We start from the raw sequence: 19,928 nt of genomic DNA on the forward strand, positions 1-19,928 counted from the left end.
CCCCTTATGAGAAGCATGCCCTCTAAGCCTTTCGCCATCTCCCAAGCTCCGTGGAACCCGTCTGTAAATGAAGTTACGGAGGCTGGAAGATTTTCCAGGCATGAACAATCCCCAAAATAGAGGGCCATCAGGACTTGCATCTCCCCCAGGAAGCAACAGTATCTCCCATCCAAGGAATAGGGAGAAACTTTTATGTTGTTTGTTTTGGGGCCACACCCGGTAGTACTTAGGGGACCATATGGAATGCTGGGGATCAAACCTGGGTTGGCTGTGTGCAAGACTTAGCCTCTGTGCTATCTTTCTGGCCCAGTGTCATTTTCAGCGTAACAGACAAGGAGGCGAGAAATACAAGATGCTGCATAAACCCTATTAAAGCATTTGGGTTTTCCTCTGAGTAAGGAGGAGAATTTTAATCAGACATAGGTGAGAGATTTATTTGCGTTCTCAATCTCGATAATGAGGATGATGGTAGATGATAGGATTATATTGAGGTCAACCAAAAAGAAAATGAAAGAAAGGGCTGGAGAGATGGTAGTACAGTGGCGAAGGTGCTTGACTTGCACACAGCAGACCCAGGTTGGATTCCTGGCACTGCATATGGTCCCCCAGCCACATCAGGAGGGATGCATGAGCACAGACTAGGGGTAAGCCTTAAACACAGCTGGGTGTGGCCCAATATTTAAATCACTTGTATCACTTGTCATCCCGGGGATCTTCGATATGTTGTGTGGGCGCCAGTAACGTCTCCATTTGTCCTGTCATGTGCTAGTGCAGCCCAAAGGTATCTGCTCGCTCCAGGAACAGGAAGAGCCTCAAACTGTTCATTCAGGGTTTTGATGAAGAAGTCTGACCATCTTGTTGGTGGGCGGGCACGCGGTCTTTTGACGTCCCGTGGAATCCAGTTGGTAACAGCTCTAGTCCAGCATTTGTCTCTGAATCGCATTACATGTCCGGCCCATCTGTTTTTTGATGCCTTGGCAAACGAGATAGCGTCCCTGATTCTTGATCATCAAAAATATTTAAAAGGAAAAACAAATTTTTTTCAAAAAAGACTTGTAGGACTTCCAGCTTATACTTGGGTGCTAAAAGTTGGAGTGAAGGGAAGTAGCAGACTTGTCTGAAAGCAATACCTTTCTCTCCTGGTGCTCCCCACCTCCCCCATCTCAGCTTCTGCCTCATGGAAGTGCTCCTCCTTACAAGGCTGACTCCTCCCCTTTTGCTTGGGGCATCTTTGCCTGGAATGTCCCTTTCCCCTAGTTGTATTTTAGTAGATCACAGTCAAGCACACCTAAATTCAAATACTTCCTAGGTCTGTGACGTGGCAAGTTAGTTCCTCTCTGAGTTTCAGTTTTCCACCTCTGAAAAACGAGGAAAGAAAAAGTACCTAATCTCACAGGGAAGTGTAAAGATAAAGCCTGGCATTAAGACAGTGGGGAGGGGGGGGAGCCACAGCACAGAGGGTAGGGCTTTGTATTGTTCAGGTTTGAACCCTGGTACCCTACCTGGTGGGTCAGAGCGATAGCACAGTGGGTAGGGCGTTTGCCTTGCACACAGCCAACCCGGGTTCAATTCCTCTGTCCCTCTCGGACAGCCCAGCAAGCTACTGAGAGTATCCCGCCCAAAAGGCAGAGCCTGGCAAGCTACCCGTGGCGTATTCGATATGCCAAAAACAGTAACAACAAGTCTCACAATGGAGACGTTACTGGTACCTGCTCGAGCACATCGATGAACAACGGGACGACAGTGCTACAGTGCTACCCCACCTGGTCTTCTGAGGACCACTGGAAGTTATTCCTGAGTGCAGATCCAGAAGTAAAATGCCAGGTGTGGACACAAACAAACAAAAAAAGAAATAAAGGAAGAAAGAATGAAAAAAAAAGCAAAAAAAGAAAGAAGGGAGGAAGGAAGGAAGAAAATGGAAGGAAAATGCTTTTCTGAAGGATTTCTGCTGACAAAACAGCTTTGTTTTGGATGTGGGGTCTCACCTGTGCTGGGGAGATGTGTGGTGCTGGAGATTGAATCAGGGGCCCCCAACATGCAGAGCGTGTGCATTATTCCTCTGAGCGACCTCTCTGGCTCCAGACTAAAACTTTGATAGCGGAATTTGCTGAGGTTGACATTTTCAATTTCTTCCCCTCTGGCCTTGGTTTTCTCAACACCTGGAGTTCTGAGAGCACATATCACACCTTTAGAGTGTGGAATATTTATTTGAATAATTTTCTATGAGAGAACTGCTTTGTCTTGGGCTAGAAAGAGAGTACAGGGATCAAGGTACTACTTGCCTTGCATGCAGCCAGCCCTGGTTTGCTCCCTGACACAAATATTGTTTCTCTACCATTGCCAGGTGTAGACACAAACCAAGACAACATACTGTTTGCCTCTGAGAGAAATTTGGATCTATATTTCTGGGATCTGGTGTGTGTGTGTGTGTGTGTGTGTGTGTGTGTGTGTGTGTGTGTTTGTGTGAGATTCAGAAGTTTTCCTTTTGCACAGTACTATTACTATGGGCCAGGAACTATTCTCGATACTTTCTAAACATCATTTCAAAAAACCACTGTGGAGTTTGGAGTGATAGTACAGCTTTTGCCTTGCATATGGCCAACCCAGATTTGATTCCCAGCATCCCATATGGTCCCCTGAGCACCGCCAGGGATAATTCCTGAGTGCAGAACCAGGAGTAATCCCTGTGCATTGCCGGGTGTGAACCAAAAAGCAAAACAAACAAACAAACAAACAAAAACATGGTGGGAGGACCAGAGAGTAGTACAGCAAGTAGGGCCTTTGCCTGGCATGTGACTGACCAGGTTCGATCCCTGGCATCCTATATGGTCTCCTGAGCCCCACCAGGAGTAATTCATGTAGTGCAGAGCCAGTGGTAAGCCCTGAGTACCACTGGATATGTCCTTGAAAAAACAAAAAGAAAGGAAAAAGTGTATTTCAGCTCAATGAGCTTTGCAGCTCTTTAAGATAATAGATATTAACCCTTTTATGTTGCTTCTGAGACACTGAGGATTAAAGATCTATGCTCTCGGTCACCATGTCCCATGACCAGTTTGTCAGTTAAAGCAAGTGACGAATTGCATTTGATGGTTGAAATCAAAAGCTTCTGAAAGCCGTCATTACACTATCAAGAACACTTTTTTTTTTTTTTGGCTTTTTGGGTCACACCTGGAAATGCACAGGGGTTACTCCTGGCTCTGCACTCAGGAACCACTCCTGGTGGTGCTCAGGGGACTATATGGGAATCGAACCCGGGTCGGCCGTGTGCAAGGCAAACGCCCTACCTGCTGTGCTATTGCTCCAACCCTTATCAAGAGCACTTTTAAAATCCGGGTTGAGAGATAGCTCAGCAGGCTGAGCATACGCATTAGCCTGTGAGCACTGCCCAGTGTGACCCCCAAACACAAAAATAAACACCCAAACCAACAATTGGTCTGGAACTTTGGGAGCAGGTTGCAAAACCAGGCACAGGAAACTTGGGAGCCGTCATGGTCAGGGTATTTTCATCCTGCAAAATAGGAAATACAAAAGCTCAGAACTCCTTCCCCCCCCCAATATGGAGGGGTGAATGTTAAACATTGACTAGCACATTGCCACTTGCTCCAACGTTCTTGGGGAGCAAGGAATCAACAAATCCCTCTTAGCTTGAGGCTGGCAACGAGATGCTGTCAAGAGCCAATGTGAGTTCTTGTGGGGATGCCCGAGTTCCCAGAAAAGTAATGAGGTCAGGGTGCTGAGGGGTCAGTGTGGGTTCCAGACGGGGTCACATAGGTGAGTGTAAGAAGAAACAGCTGTGTTTAGGTGATGTCAAAGAGAAGCTCGGGGATGAAGGTCTTTTTTTTTTTTCCCTCCAGGCCACCGACACCCATCGATGCTCAGGGGTTATCCCTGGCTCTACACTCACATATTACTCCTAACAGTGCTCAAGGGATGCCAGGGACCGAACGTGGCTTGGCCATATGCAAGATAAGAGCCCTACCTGCTGTACTACCTCTTTAGCCCCCATGGAGCAAGTTTTTATTGCTGTTTGTTTGGGGGTCACATCCAGTAGTGTTCAGAGCTTTCTTTGAGTCTGGCTCACCCAGCCCAGGTGGGGTGCTGGGGATCAAATATGGGTTGGTCGCTTGCAAGACTAGGGCCCAAGTTGCATGTGGCTGACCCAGGTTCGATTCCCAGCATCCCATTTGGTCCCCCAAGCACCGCCAGGAGTGATACCTTGAGTGCAGAGCCAGTAACCCCTGAGCATCGCCGGGTGTGACCCCCCCAAAAAAAAAAAAAAAGAAATGAAAAAACAAAACCAAAAATAGGGTTGCTGGGATGGAACTCAGGCTGGCTGAAAGCAAGGGAAGTGCCCAAGTCGCTGTACTCTCTCTAGCTCTTTCATGGGTTCCTTGTTAAACTCAATGCCATCAAACCACCATGATTAGTAACAGGAATAGTCCATAGCTATGTGCCAGGCATAGCACTAAATGCTTTGTTATACATTTGTTATACATTTTCTCACTCAATCCTCATAACTTTTTTTTTTTTTTTTTTGCTTTTTGGGTCACACTGAGCGATGCTCAGGGGTTACTCCTGGCTTTGCACTCAGGAATTACTCCTGGCAGTGCTTGGGGGACCATATGGGATGCTGGGGATCGAACCCAAGTTGGCCGCGTGCAAGGCAAATGCCCTACCCACTGTGCTATTGCTCCGGCCACTATCCTCATAACTTTCTAAATCTGCATAATTCTTTCACACTGGTGATCAGGGGCTACTTCCTTTTTTTTTGTTTTTTGGGTCACACCCCGCGATGCACAGGGGTTACTCCTGGCTCATGAACTCAGGAATCACTCCTGGCGGGGGACCAGATGGGATGCTGGGAATCGAACCCAGGTTGGCGGCGTGCAAGGCAAACACCCTACCTGCTGTGCTATTGCTCCAGCCCCCACTACTTCCTGTTCAGTGCTCTCAGTCCTCTCTATGTGCTGGGGTGCCCACGCCCTGCATTTGAAATCGAGTTTCCCACATGCAATGCTAGACTCCAAACCTTGGCGCTGTAGCTGAGGCCCAGGGGTCTCTTCTAAATTAAAAAAAAAAAAAGTCCTTATTAGAGGAAAGGGAAAGGAGGGCAGAGAAGCTTCCAAGTTATGGGTGGGGTTTCCTAAAGATTCCCCCAAGGGTCACATTCTTTTTTAGTTTTAATTTTACTTATTTATTGTTTTTGGGTCGCATCCGGCAATGCCCAGGGCTCCTGGCTCAGCACTTAGTAATTATTCCTGGTGTTGTTTGGGGTACCATATACATGGGATGCTGGAAATCGAACCCGGGTCAGCCAGATGCAAGGCAAGCGCCCCACCCGCTGTGCTACCGCTCTGGTCCCATGTCCTTCACTGTAGGGACTTCCCAAGTCTGAATCGCTATGATTCCAACAGAAGCTCCATCACAATGGCTTGGAGTCTAACTTTTATTTGTATTTGTTGCCACCCCCATCGGCGGGGTTGGGGTGGGGTGGGGATGGCGTATGGGGTGCGCGCGATGGAACCCGGGTCGGCCGCGTGCAAGGCGAGCCCCCTGCCCCTTGTGCTCTCTCTCCGGAGTGGACTTCACGCCTCCTTGACGCCCGTGCGGGTCAACCTGGGCCCGTGGCCCGCGAGCCAGGTGGCCCTCCCGCTGGAGGCCGGGCAGGGGAGCCGCGGACAGACTCTGCATCCCCGGCGGCTCCCGGGGAGGGGTGCGTGGGGCATGAAAGGCGGCGGGGACCGTGGCCCTCTCGGCCCTCGCGGACGTCCCGGACGGGCGCCGAGGTGCGCAGCGCGGCCCGAGGCGCGAGAGGGAGCGCCCGGCGCCCGCGGCAGGAAGTCGGCCGCGAGGCTTCCGGCGCGCGGAGATGACGTATGGCCCGCGCTTCCGCGTGGAGGAGCCGGCAGCGGAGCCCGGGACGCGGAGCCCGGGGATCCCGGCAGCCGGGAGGCCCGCGGGCCCAGGGCGGGGATGCACCGCCGCGGGGTGGGAGCCGGCGCCATCGCCAAGAAGAAGCTTGCGGAGGTGAGGGGAGGAAGCCGGTCATGCAGCCTCCTGTCGGAGCCCGAAATCGCCGCTGGTCAGGATCTGACACGGGCTTCCGGGTCCCGGGGCCGTGAGTGACCTCCCCCGGCTCCCGGTGGGGTGGATGGTCAGCAATGCCCAGATCCACCGGCCCCTTCTCTTGCTCCCCCCAATTTGACTTCAGATGATGAGCCGTCTCTTTTGCTCCCGCATCCTTCTCCCTAAGAGAAACCGTTTGAGAGGACCCTCCTACGCCCCCTTCCCCAGAAACCGGGAGCCCCACTTCCACCCGCGCTCAGCTCACGCCCCTCTCTTTGTCCGACAGGCCAAGTATAAGGAGCGAGGGACTGTGTTGGCCGAGGACCAGCTGGCGCAGGTGAGTCGTTCGCAGGGCGCCAGGCAGGCGGGGGGCCCCGACAAGTCTGGGGCTGGACCTCTTTGTTAAAGATTCGATAGCTTAGACTGCACGAGAGTCGGGGCATTTATTTGGTAAATCTGATCACCGGGGTGCTCAGATTTTTAAAAAAAAAATTAGGTGACTTGTTAATCACAAAGATAGTGGTTGATTGGTTGATTGATGCCCTGCTGGCGCTGTTCCTTGACCTGCCCCTTTTCTCGTCACGCTCGACCGTGCTCTTTCTTCCTGACGGCCTTTCGTGTAGACTCGCTGCTCTAGTCGTGGCTTAGATCGGGGTGGGCGTGACGCCACAGGGAGCACGGAGGTCTCAGCTCGTGGAGGTTGCATGGGGAGTGGGCGATAGAGCTGTTGGATTGAGGTTTCGGTGGGGAGGGGTTTGAGAGCCTAATGGGCAAATATTGCCTGCTTTTGGCATGGTCTACAGCACCATCCTCCTCTCCAGGTACATTCCTGAAGTGGGTGTGAGTGATGGGGGTGTGGCTCCTGCAGCTTCCTTCTCCAGCACTTCCCTTTCCTGTCCTGGTCCCCGCTTTGTGGAGTTTTTACTTACTGGTGCAGATACTGAGAGGGCAAGGAAATGGACCCAGGGGCAGTGACTTGCAGGAAGCCCCTGAAAGGGGCCATTGTGACAAGGTGTAAGTTTTGGGGCCGGGGGCTTGGCTCAGTGGGAGAGCTCCTTATGCCTTCTGAGATCCTGGGTTTGATCTGTGACACTGGCAAACCGAAAAGGTTTCTATTGTGTAGTAAATGAAAAAGAAATGTTCGGCCAGGAATGGATGGTTCCTTTTGGTCTGATTCTGGTAGGCTTCCTTAATTATTCCTTATACAGAAATAAATGAAGTATTGCAAACAAATAGAAAGTAAATTCTATTCTAAAAATTTCCTCGAACTGTTTGGAGTGGAATCTGTTAGGCCCACACCCTCTCTCCTTCCCTCCCTCCAAGATTCTCTGTCTAGAATTGATCCCAAAGGAGGTTTGTGCTTCAAAGTGTTTGTTTTTTCCCTGGGTTGGGGTGGGGGGAAAGTGGGGGGGGGTGGCCCTTGACCTACATACATCCATTGGTGCTCAGGCCTTACTCTTGAGTCTGCACTCAGGTGTCTCTCCTGGCCTCCTCAGAGGACCATATGAGGTGCTGGGGATCTAACTCAGTTCGGTTGCATGCAAGGCAAAAGTCCTACCTGTTATACTATCGCTCCAGCCACTGCACACACACCCCAACTTATGCCCTCCTTCCTTTTTCTTATTTAATCTTTCATGTAGTGACTGGGGTGGGGGCTGGAGTGATAGCACAGCGGTAGAGCATTCTCCTTTCACACGGCCGACCCGTGTTTGATTCCTCCGCCCTCTCGGAGAGTCCGGCAAGCTACCGAGAGTATCGCGCCCGCGCGGCAGAGCCTGGCAAGCTACCCGTGGCATATTGGATATGCCAAAAACAGTAACAATAAGTCTCACAACGAGAGACGTTACTGGTGCCCGCTCGAACAAATCAATGAGCAACGGGATGTAGTGACTGACGATTTTCCATTGTGTGAGCTATGAATTTTCTTAATTTAGACACAAAATGGACTATTATGTGCACCTTCAATTGAATAACTTTTCAGGGGAGCAGGGGAGTATCATGTTAGATGTGCATAGATTGTTTCATGCATCCCTGCTTGAAAGCAGGAACTTGTGAAAGCAAATATTATTGGAGACTTGAGGAGAGGTTGCAGCAGCTCCATTCAGCTGGCAGCCCACCTGGACAGTAGGAATGTAAAGGTGACACAGAGACAGAAAGAAAGACAATGGAAGTGACATAGTGGTAGGCCTGTAGGAGGCAGGGTATTTCTGCCTAACTCTGGAATCAGTGACCTGGGTTGGGCATTTGGTTGTCTCCTGGCTGGATAATAATCTGCACCTAACTTTCTCCCTGTCTGTCCATCTTACAGATGTCCAAGCAGCTGGACATGTTCAAAACCAACCTGGAGGAATTTGCCAGCAAGCACAAGCAGGAGATCAGGAAGAATCCAGAGTTTCGGGTGCAGTTCCAGGACATGTGTGCCACCATTGGGGTGGATCCGCTGGCCTGTAAGGGATGTTGTCTATGGGGCCCTGCATTTGCATTACTGAGGAACAGAAACTCACCTGGTGGTTGTCATTGCTATAGTCATGATATCTTCTAGGACCTGCTGGGAGAGCCAAAGGTTCTGAGGTTGTGCCCATTAACAGGACAGCTGTGCCCATTTTGATGCAGAAGATGGAGAGGTTGGGTGCTGGCAGAGTGGGCTGGTGTATATCTCCTTCTCTGGAATGGTTTACAGTGAAATTCTCATGGCTTTAGTTTCTCTTTATTTAAAAATACTATTTTTAGCTGGAGTGGTAGCATAGCATGTAGGGTGTTTGCCTTGCACGCGGCCAACCTGGGTTCAGTCCCGGCATCCCATATGGTCCCCTGAGCAATGCCAGGAGTGATTCCTGAGTGCAGAGCCAGGAGTAACCCCTGAGCAATGCTGGGTGGCTTTTTGGGTCACACCTGCCAATGCTTGACTCCTGGCTCTGCACTCAGGAATTACTTCTGGTGGTGCTCTGGGGAACCATATAAGATGCTGGTGATTGAACTCAGGTTGGCTGCGTGCAAGGCAAAAAAGCCCTACCTGCTGTGCTATCTCTCGAGCCCCTGTATTCACCCTTAAAAAAAAAAATAACCAAGAGGAAAAAGAAAAGAAATATAAATCTGATCCTGACCCCTGCTTAGAGTATTGTTGGTCATTTAAGGGCTCTTTTTGACACTGCCATCATGTTTTTAGACCTCTTGGTCTTGGTGCTGATGCGCAGTGATGCTGTGCTGGGACTTGACCAGCACCTGAGCTAGGCTCCTGGGTCTTTAGTGGATTTTTGTTTGTTTTGATTTGGGGGCCATGCCCGGCAGTGATCAAGGCATACTCTTGGCTCTGTGCTTAGGGGTAACTCCTGACAGGCCTTGGGGTATCATATATGGTACCAGGGATCAAACCCAGGGCAGCTGTGTACAAGTGCCCACGTGATGTATCATCACTCCAGCCCCCTTCAGTGAATTTTGGTACCAGATGTATGCACAGTTTCTCTATTCCTTTTCTAAGTTTTTTTTTTTTGGGGGGGGGTCACACCTGGCAATGCACAGGGGTTACTCCTGGCTCTGCACTCAGGAATTACCTCTGGAGGTGCTCAGGGGACCATATGGGATGCTGGGAATCGAACCTGGGTCGGCCGAGTGCAAGGCAAACGCCCTACCACTGTGCTATTGCTCCAGCCCCTCTCTATTCCTTTTCTAGACTATATGTTCCCTTATATTTCACTCTATGCATTAGGAAAATGAATTTACTAAGTTTGCAGCATCCTAAGTCAGAATCAGTGGCCAACTAGAAATGAAACGGTTTTCTAATTTTATACCTCTAGAGATGGTTGGAGCCAGTTGATAATTACCAGGAATTATCAAGAATCGGCTTGCATTGCTGATGGATTTTTAGCTTGCTGCTTTTTTTTTGTTCCTAGGCCATCCCAGCTAAGTGCTCAGAGGCTGTTTCCTGCTGGCTCTGAGCTGAGGCTCACTCCAAACTGTGTTTAAGAGCCTTCTGAGGCTGGGGATCAAATTGGGCCAGCTATATAGAAAACAAGAGCCTTAAGACCCTGTAGTCTATCTCTCCAGCCCCAGGCAGAATTTAAAGCTAGGCCAGGAAGACTTCCCATAGATGATATTAAAATATCTTCCCCTGTGATAGCTATTTTATTTCTTGTTGTGGGGAGGCTATTTGAGTTCTGGCTTTATGCTGAGGAAAGAAACCTGGCGGTGCTCAGGGGACCACATGTTGTGTTGGGGATTGAATGGGAGTTGGCTGCATGCAAGGCAGGAGCTTTGCTCTTGGACTGTCACTCCAGCCCCCATAAGGGTTGAGATTTTAATCTAGTCTTGAAAGAGAAGAACAGATGTAAACTAGTAAATAATCTAACTTTTGCCTTTCTGTTTTTTAGCTGGAAAAGGATTCTGGTCTGAGATGCTAGGCGTAGGAGACTTCTATTATGAGCTGGGTGTCCAGATTATTGAAGTGTGCCTGGCTCTGAAGCATCGGAATGGAGGTAAGGAGGGTGGATCAGTGACGGTCTGTTCTGTACTGCAGTTAGCAGAACAATAAGTTCTTTAGAATGTCACTAGGGCTGGAGCATTTGCCTTGCACGCGGCCAACCTGGGTTCGATTCCCAGCATCCCATATGGTCCCCTGAGCACCGCCAGAAGTAATTCCTGAGTGCAGAGCCAGGAGTAATTCCTGAGTGCAGAGTCAGGAGTAACCCCTGTGCATTGCCGGGTATGACCCAAAAAGCAAAAAAAAAAAAACCATGCCAGTCCTGAAAAGCATCGTGTGTGTGTGTGTGTGTGTGTGTGTGTGTGTGTGTGTGAGAGAGAGAGAGAGAGAGAGAGAGAGAGAGAAGAGAGAAAGAAAATATGAATTAAATATGAATTGGATCGTATTAGGCAATGCTCAGGGGCTACTGTGGACAATACGTGTGCTGGGGATTGCACAATTGGCCATGGGTACGGTACATACCTTAACCCCTGTACTACCTCTCTGGCCCCTGAAAAGCATCTTAGTTGCTTCTAATTGAATCTTTGGTCTCACTGCCCAGTAGCGAATGGAATGACTAGAATGGTTACCTCTGTTCGTCAAAGCTCATTGGCCAACCAGACTTGATCCTTGGTACCATGTATGGTCATCCAAGCACTGCCAGAAGTGATCCCTGAGCACAGAGCCAGGAGTAATATTCCTGAGCACCTCTGGTATGACTCAAAAACTGAAAAGAAAAAGAATGTGCTTGCATGCAGGAGGCCTGGGTTTGATCCCTGGCACCATATGATTCTCCAAGCACCACCAGGGGAGACCCCCCAATCATGGTGTCCCATATAGCCCCTGAGCACTGCTGAGTACCCCAAGACAAAAAGAAAGCTATAAAATGGGGATAGAGAGATACTATAACAGTGAGGTGATTGCCTCACTGTGGCTAATCCCAGTTTCACTTCAGCAACACATGGTCCCCCGGGCATCACCAAGAGTGACCCCTGAGCACAGAGTCAGGATTAAATTCTAGGTACTGATGGATGTGATCCAAAGACAAAGACTAAGAAAAGCTACAAGAAAATACAGTCATTCAGGGCCTAGGGATAGAGGTCAGTCCTAGAGCGCTTGTCTTATATATGAGCCCTGCCTGGGTTCAATCCCTGCCACTACTTAAAAAAAAAGAGGTTGGGGCTGGAGCAATAGCACAGCAGGTAGGGCGTTTGCCTTGCACGAGGCCAACCCGGGTTTGATTCCCAGCATACCATATGGTCCCCTGAGCACCGCCAGGGGTAATTCCTGAGTGTACAGCCAGGAGTAACCCCTTGCATCGCCGGGTGTGACCCAAAGAGCAAAAAAAAAAAAAAAAAAGAGGAACTGGAGAGATGGTACATTAGCTGGGGCACTTGCCTTGCACGGGGCCAGTCAGGTTCAAACCCCAACATCCCATACAGTCCCCTGAGCCCAGAGTCAGGAGTAACCCCCAGGCACCACTGGCTATAATCCCAGAAGAGACAGACAAGCAAAAAAAAGCAGCAGAGCAGCTGAAGAAAACTCAAAGCCAGTTGTAAACCATTGACTATAAATTGACATAGCCTTGATAACAAGAGTAATAATCGTAGTGTTTCCGAGGTGCTGCTTTTTGGGGAGCCAGGTGTTTACCCAGTACTGCTCAGGGGCAGCTCCTAATGGTGGTCAGGACCTTTCAGTGCTGGGGTTTGGCCCAGCTTCCTGCATGCCAACCATGTGCTCCTGCCTTTGAACTCTCTCTAGTGACTGTGTCTGGTTTTATAAGCAATAATGGTCATCTTTCATCTTTCTGTCCTCTCTGGCAGGTCTGATAACTCTGGAGGAGCTCCATCAACAGGTGTTGAAAGGAAGGGGCAAATTCGCCCAGGATGTCAGCCAGTAGGTCTTGCTTCCGACCCTTCGGAGTGTAGAAAGATCTTTAAATAGATGGAAACCTTTTCTCCCTACTGCTTGTATGTCCAGTTATTTTATTTTTTTCTTTTTTAGCTTTTTAAATTTTTGTATGTCTAGTTTTAGGATTGTGTGTGTGTGTGTGTGGGGACCACCCTGGCGTGCTGTAGGCTACTCCTAGCGATGCTTGGGGGACCAGAGATCAAACCCAGGGCCTCACGTTAGGCTGAAGCTCCACCATCAAACTTGTTCCTCTTCGTGATCAGAAAGAACCTGTATTTTAGACTAGTAAAAATGGGAGAGAAACTGAACCCACTCATTTCTCAATGGAGGGATGATGAGGAAAAGGATGATGATAAGTCACAGACTCTTGATGCAAACATGAGCACAGCCTGTTGAGCCAGCTCTCTGGCCCAGTGGAGATAATATAGCTGTTAAAAACATTCTAGGGGTCAGAGAAATAGTATAACAGGTAGGGCGTTTGCCTTGCATGTGGCTGACCCAGGTTCGATTCCTGGCATCCCATTGGTCCCCCAGCACTGCCAGGAGTAATTCCTTAGTACAGAACCAGGAATAACCCCCGAGCATCACCCCAAAATCTCCCCCCCCCAAAGAAAACCCCAAAATCAAACAAAAAATAAAAACCTATTCCAAGGGGCCGGAATGATGTAGTATAGCGGGCAAGGCTTTTGCCTTGCAAGAGGCTGACCTGGGTTTAATCCCTGGCATTACATTTGGTACCTTGAGCCCCGCTGGGAGTGATCCCTGAGCATGGATCCAGGAGTAAGGCCTGAGCACAGCTAGGTGTAGCTCAAAAAACAAAATTTCTAAAAATTAAGGAATAAAAACGTTTGGAGCCCTGGCTTTGATCCTGGGCACTGCAAAAAATGAAAAAGAAAGAAAGGACTGAGAGAGGGCCTGGGAGATAGTATAGCAGTTAGGGCACATGGCTGGCATGCCCCAGCGGGCTTAGTTCCCACTGGGGAGGGCGGGGAGAGGGAGACCACAGCTAGTTGTAGCACCGCAAAGCCTGTGGAGCATCAAATCCTCCAGATGGGAAAGATGGGAGATGGACACCCATCTTTCCGGCTTTCCTGACCCCTGCTTGGGAGTCCCCCCAACCAGCACCCTCTGCCCCCCCAACGAAAAAGGGGACATGGGAGAGAATTCAAAGGGTTGAGCACAGCTCTGCATGTCGAAGGCCTGGGTTCTATCCTAGTCATTGTATGGTCTCCCGACCATTGCTGGGAGTGATCCTTGAGAACTGCCCAGTTTGGCCTCAACCTAGAACCACCACCTCTGGCCAACAGAAAAACTAACCCAGTTTGTTTTGTGGTTCATTATATTTCCTTCTAAGTACTGCAGTGCTCAGGGCATCTGGGGCCACTGCTGGTGGTGATACTTGGGGCCCAGTGACAGGGTGCTACTCAGGCCTCCAGGCCTACCGGGCAAGATTTATTGATGCATGGGACCACGAGATACCAGGACTGAAGTGAGGACCCTGTGCCTGGCTCAAATTCATTCTGGCTCTTTGAACTCTCTCCCCAGCCTCTGAGCACTTTTTCCAGTTTTACGTATACACTTTTATTCTTATCTTTGTTTTTCCCATCACACCTGGCTGTGCTTCATGCCAGGGATCAAACCTGGGCCTCCTGTATGCAAAGCTCATATTTTATGTTTTTTTTTTTTCTTTTGTATTTAGGCCACATCGGTGGCGCTAATGGCTTACTCCTGGCTCTCCTTTCAGGGATCACTCCTGGTAGTGCTTGGGGGGACCACAGGCAATGTTGGGCATTGAACTTGGGTCGATTGCATGTGAAACAAGTGCTGTATCAGGCTGTACTATCTCTCTGGCTCTATTTTAAACTATTTTTTGGAGGGGAAGTCTCACCTGGCAGTGCTCAGGAGCTATTCCCAGCTCAGTGCTGGAGTCACTGAGGTCGAGGTGTGGAGATCATGTAGTGATGGAGATTGAATCAAGGCCTCCAGCCTGCAAAGCGTGCCCACAGCCCCTTGAGCTATCTCTTTGGCCCTTGCATTTCTAGAGTGAGGGGTATGGTGCTGGTGATCAAACCTTGGGCGAGGCACGTGCTTTCCTGATGACCCGCATCCCCGGCCCTTGCACTCTTTCTTCCAACACTGGGGCTGTGCACATTTGCAATGACTAGAGGGCAGAGAGTGGTACAGGCACAGAGCAGGGCAGCGGAGCCCAGTGCAAAAGATAGGGTATAGCTGGCCTGCTTCCTGGGCCTCATCCATGACTCCGGTTTGAGAAAGGTAAAACTGTGGGCTCATGATAGGGGCTGGTCTCTGCATTGCTTTGTTTTTCCCTAAATTGAGTTGTCAATTAAGAAAGCAAAATCTGCGTCCCTGGCCCGGACTTCCCACATGGCAGGACTCAGCTGGGTTCTTCCTTCAAAGGGAGGCAGAATGTTCTGTTTCGCCTGTCTCGGCCCTTCGGCTCCTTTCTGCCCTTTGGCCGATGGGCCCTGTGGGGCTTTGGAATCTGTCAGGCATCGTGAGAGTTGGCTAAGTGGAAAGCCCAGCCCCGCTCCATCTCTCCGGAGTGCCCCCGCCCTGGCTCGTGCCCTTTAATCTTGCCTTCTTGCTGACAGTTAGGTGCCACCCAGCTCTTTGAGTCTCCTATCAGGAATCCTGCCCGGGGCAGAGCAGCATCTGCACGGAGGCTAGGCCGGTAGCGGTCTCTCAGCAGCTCTTCCTCACCTCAGAGACGACCTGATCCGGGCCATCAAGAAACTGAAGGCGCTTGGCACTGGCTTCAGCATCATCCCCGTGGGCGGCACTTACCTCATTCAGTCCGTTCCGGCCGAGCTCAGCATGGATCACACAGTAGTGCTGCAGCTGGCGGAGGTACTGGTGTGCTGCTGAGAGCCGTGTGTGCCTGGAAGGGGCTGGTGTGGGTTCCGGGGAGGGGCGGTGGGCTACCACCCGCTGTGCTCAGGGCTCACTCCTAGAGCAGTGCTTGGGGGACTGTATGTGATGGGTTCACGTCAGGTCTGCTGTGTGCAAGGCAAGGACCTTACTCCCTGGACTGTCTAGCTCTCTGTTGATCTTTTTTTTTTTTTTTTTTTAGCTTTTTGGGTCACACCTGACGATGCACAGGGGTTACTCCTGGCTGTGCACTCAGGAATTACTCCTGGCAGTGCTCAGGGGACCATATGGGATGCTGGGAATCGAACCCGGGTCAGTCGCTTGCAAGGCAAACATGCTACCCACTGTGCTCCAGCCCCTGTTGATGTTTTTAAATATTTTTTTTGTGGGGGGGGGTCACACCTGGCGATGCTCAGGGGTTATTCCTGGCGGTGCTCGGGGACTAGATAGCATGCTGGGGATTGAACCCCAGCTGGCTGTGTGCAAGGCAGATGCCCTGCCTGCCATATACTATTGCTCTGGCAGTGGTTTCTTTAAATTTTGGTACCAGGTGTCAAACCTGGGGCCTCATGCATGGCAGGCCTGCGCTTTCCCACTGGGAAAGTATGTGGAACAGTGCTAAGCTCCCCATCACTTCATCATTTGCCCAGACCGGCTAATGGATGAACCACTCAGACTGAGCTTTTTTAGCAGACGTTTATTGAGCAGCTATAGGGCCGAGCACTGGGCCAGGCTAGATGTATAGACAGCTACACAGAGATCCTGCTCCCAAGGAGCTTACAGTCTAGTGAAGTAGACAGACGTGCAGACGTGCAGACAGATTTCGATGTCTTTTTGCTTTGGTGCCAAGGGTAGAATCCAAGGCCATAGACATGAGAGGCATATGTCCACCACTGAACTAATCTTTAAATCCCATCTATTTTTGTGGGGGCGCTAGGGGGAAACTGGTTGGGGGGGAGCGCTGGAGAGAGTACAGCATCCTTGCATGTGGCCAACCCAGGTTCAATCCCTGGCATCCCATGTGGTTGCCCAAATACTGCCAGGAGTAATCTCTGGGAATCACTCGATGTGGTCCAAAAACAAACAAAATTAAGTGGTGCTTGTGGGGGTTGTCCCAAGAGCCACTCCTATCAGTCCTTGCTGACCAGGCCATACAGCTGAATGCTAGGGCCCAAGAATGCAAGCTCTGCAGTGCTGGGGGGACAACAGGTCTCCCTGGTGGGGTTTAGGATCTCTAGGGTCATACCCACTGGTGTTTGGGGGGCCTCCAGGGCCGTACCTGGCAAACTGGGGTAGAGGGTCATGTAGTGTGGGGATTAAACCTGGGTCATCATGCACCCTAACCCACTCTATCTCCCTGACCTAGCTGGCCCTGTCTTTGATGTTTTAAAACTGTTGATTCCTCAGAAGGTTTAATCTTTTTGTTTTGTTTTGTTTTTGATTTTTGGGTCACACCCGGCAATGCACAGGGGTTACTCCTGGCTCATGCATTCAGGAATCACTCCTGGCGGTGCGTGGGGGACATATGGGATGCTGGGAATCGAACCCGGGTTGGCCGCGTGCAAGGCAAACGCCCTACCCGCTGTACTATTGCTCCAGCCCCAGATTTAATCTTTGATACCCTCCTGTTCCTCAGCTTCTCCCATTTTCCTCCAAACCCTTGTATTTAAGGAAAACTTTTTTTTAGAGTGGGGGACTCTATCTGGTACTACTGAGGGGCTAATTCTTTGCTCTGTGCTCGAGTGACCACCCCCCTCACCCGCACCTCCTTGCTTGGGGACCATATGTGGAACTTGGAATTCAAACCACATGCAAGTGCCTTACTTCCGAAACTAGCCCCAAATGTTCATTATTTTTCATTTTTTTTCTCCCCCAAATGTTCATTTTTTTAATTCTCTGATGTAAAACAAAACTAAGGAAGGAGGGGCTCTTCCTGATGGTGAGATGAGTAGGATGTAGAGGAAATGGGTGAGTCTTCAGACAGCTCAGATTTGGAACAGTTTGTGATTTCTGTGTCGTATCATCCTTCTGAGTCTTACAGAAAGTGCCCCCAGCACTCAGACTGGCAGTTGAGAAATCGCTGCCTCAGAAAAACTGTAGTGTGTATCAGGGATTCCCACTCTTTGTGGGGGAACCACGTGGTACTGGGAATTGAACTTGGGGCTCCAGCATGCAAAATATGTGCTCTAGCCATTGAACTTTGCCTTGACCCTGGGGATCCTGTGGTTTTTCTGTCAGAGTAGGGGTCAGACCCAAGTGGGTTGTGCTCAGGGGCTCCCTGGGCCACCCTGTCACTGCTGAGGCCATGCAATGTGGGGGGTCAAAGTCAGGTCCTTGCATGAGCCAGGCATGTGCTTCCACCATCTGCATTAGTCCCCGAACCCCCACCCCCAGATTCTTTTTAAGACTGAACACTCCCAACCTACCTTTTATTTATTCTGGAATCTAGTTCTTTCTCTGATGACCATGCTCAACATCCCTTTTCTATGCCCTTTTCTCTCTAGGGTGGGTTCTCTCTCTGTCCGGAGAAGTCCACTGGTGGCTGGGCATATTCTGGGTTCTGAGGGACAGCATGCACAACTCACTCCCCATTCCTTTTTCCTTCAGAAAAATGGCTACGTGACTGTCAGTGATATCAAAGCCAGTCTTAAATGGGAGACAGAGCGAGCACGGCAAGTGTTGGTATGTTTTTTGGGGTGGACCAAAGGAAATGAGACTTAGATGGAAGGTGGGTGAACAAGTACCAGCCAGGCAGGCTTCAGCCTTGTCTGGTAGTGTATACCGCCACACTCCACACGTTGCTGACCAGGCAGTCCTTGGGAGGGGGCGCTGGGAGGAAGGCAGGCAGGGGTATGAAGCCTGGGTTCTGCCATTTACTGCTACTCGGGCTCCCCAAAACCTGCCCTCTCCTGCTCAGCAGGTCCTGGAGATGGTTTGTACTTGAAGTAACACTGTTAAGACTGAAAGCAATGAATGAATGCTCCTTGTTTACAATGATGTCCCTGAATAATTTATCTGTACATATTACCTGGTTCTAATAGATTGAACTTGTGAAGAGGGAATAGCTTGCGTGTAGGACCTTCTGCACTGAGGGTCCCAAAGCTATAAACCTCAGCACAGTGTAGTGGGTATGATGGAAACCATTAATGATAGGTCTAAGGTACTGGAATCTATTGCCTTAGTAATTTCTCCCAAAAGGTTTACTCATGTTACCCAGTTAACTGAAAGAGAGCTAACTCTTTTTCCTATTTTTTTTTCCCCCCCTGGCAGTGCTTAGGGCTTACACCTAACTGTGCTCAAGGATCACTGATGGAGGGGCTTGGGTCTATGTGGGGTATTGGGACCAAACCTTGGTAGGTCACATTCAAGGCAAGCGCTCTACCCGCTGTCTTTTCATTATTATTTTTGGGCCACACCAGGGGGTGCTCAGGGCTTATTCCTGTCGTTGCATTTAGAGATCACTCCTGGCAGGCTTTGAGGACCATGAGATGCCAGGGATTGAACCTGGGTTGGGGCATGCAAGGCAAGTGCCCTGCCCTCTGTCACTCCAAACACAGACTTTTCCTCCCAGGGATTTTCAGTCTTTTGCCTGAGGTATGAAAACACCACCATGTCACCTAATCTGTGCTGCGTAAGATAATTAAACCCTGAGCATCGCAAGGGTGTGGCCCAAAAACTTAAAAGTCTGGGGGAGAAATGTTACACAGGCGACAACTATTAGAAACACTGAGGATTCACATTTGATTTTGAATTAATTTTTGGTTGTGTGTTCAGAAGCCTCTGCCACCCCCGCATTGCAGGTGACCACCCGGGGGAGCTAGGAGCTCTCCTCTACAGTCTGTGAGGACTCCCTTCTCTTCTCCTTTCTTCCAGGAGCACCTGCTGAAGGAAGGGCTAGCCTGGCTGGACTTGCAGGCCCCAGGAGAGGCTCACTACTGGCTGCCTGCTCTCTTCACAGACCTTTATTCCCAGGACATCACAGCTGACGAGGCCCGAGAAGCCGCCCCCTGACTCTTGGGATGCAGAGGGGCACAGCAGCAGTTGAAGAGGGAGGATTGGGTGGTGAATAAAACCTGCACGACTTTGTTTTTTTTTAAAAAAAAAAAAACAAAAACCAAAAAGTTCCAAGTTTTTTTCTTCCCCCAAAAGTCTTCACCCATTATTTTTATTATTTTCTTTTAAAGTGCCTTCACATTGCATCTTTATTGGAGGAAGCCTCATTTATCCAGGAAGGATAACCTGAGTAACATAGATAACATTGAGCACAAGTAGAATGACTTTCGCATAGGTCTTCCACAAGTCTGTGGGGGAGCTCACTGGAAGGAAGGCTAGCTAGTCTTTGCAGCCCTCGTACACAAATGATAGAACCTGCTAATTCACACATCTGACATCTGCAAACTGGCAGACCATTAAGTGGACCCGTGAAAGACCCTCTCTTCCAGCTTCCTCTAGAGAAATCTTAGGTTCCGAGACAAGGGAGTGTGAAAGAAACAAGTCAGTATTTAACTGGCTGAAGAAGACAAGGGATACTCAGAGAGCCGGACCACATGCTTGGCATGTGCAGGATCCCCAGCAGTGAGAATAGCCACCATCCAAGAGAGAATGT

The 19,928-nt window shown here is 49.9% G+C and overlaps 1 protein-coding gene across 1 annotated transcript; it reads left to right on the plus strand.

Annotated features, from left to right (window-relative positions):
* Nucleotides 1-5,870: 5,870 nt before the first annotated feature.
* Nucleotides 5,871-19,443, plus strand: SNF8 (SNF8 subunit of ESCRT-II). The gene is made up of 8 exons (XM_004608692.2): nucleotides 5,871-6,027; nucleotides 6,353-6,403; nucleotides 8,375-8,513; nucleotides 10,434-10,538; nucleotides 12,346-12,418; nucleotides 15,160-15,301; nucleotides 17,930-18,004; nucleotides 19,196-19,443. The coding sequence occupies exons 1-8, from the start codon at nucleotides 5,974-5,976 to the stop codon at nucleotides 19,331-19,333; spliced, it is 777 nt and encodes a 258-aa protein (XP_004608749.1). The 5' UTR covers nucleotides 5,871-5,973; the 3' UTR covers nucleotides 19,334-19,443.
* The last annotated feature ends 485 nt before the right edge of the window (nucleotides 19,444-19,928 follow it).

This window comes from Sorex araneus, chromosome 3 (assembly GCF_027595985.1).
Source record: "Sorex araneus isolate mSorAra2 chromosome 3, mSorAra2.pri, whole genome shotgun sequence".
In the NCBI taxonomy this organism is placed as follows: domain Eukaryota; kingdom Metazoa; phylum Chordata; class Mammalia; order Eulipotyphla; family Soricidae; genus Sorex; species Sorex araneus.

Bases quoted from the DNA above. Each gene is read 5' to 3' on its own strand.
- SNF8 (XM_004608692.2), top strand. From the start codon at position 5,974: ATGCACCGCCGCGGGGTGGGAGCCGGCGCCATCGCCAAGAAGAAGCTT. The intron at 12,419-15,159 runs GTAGGTCTTGCT...TCCTCACCTCAG, and splicing joins TTCGCCCAGGATGTCAGCCA to AGACGACCTGATCCGGGCCA. The intron at 18,005-19,195 runs GTATGTTTTTTG...CCTTTCTTCCAG, and splicing joins AGCGAGCACGGCAAGTGTTG to GAGCACCTGCTGAAGGAAGG.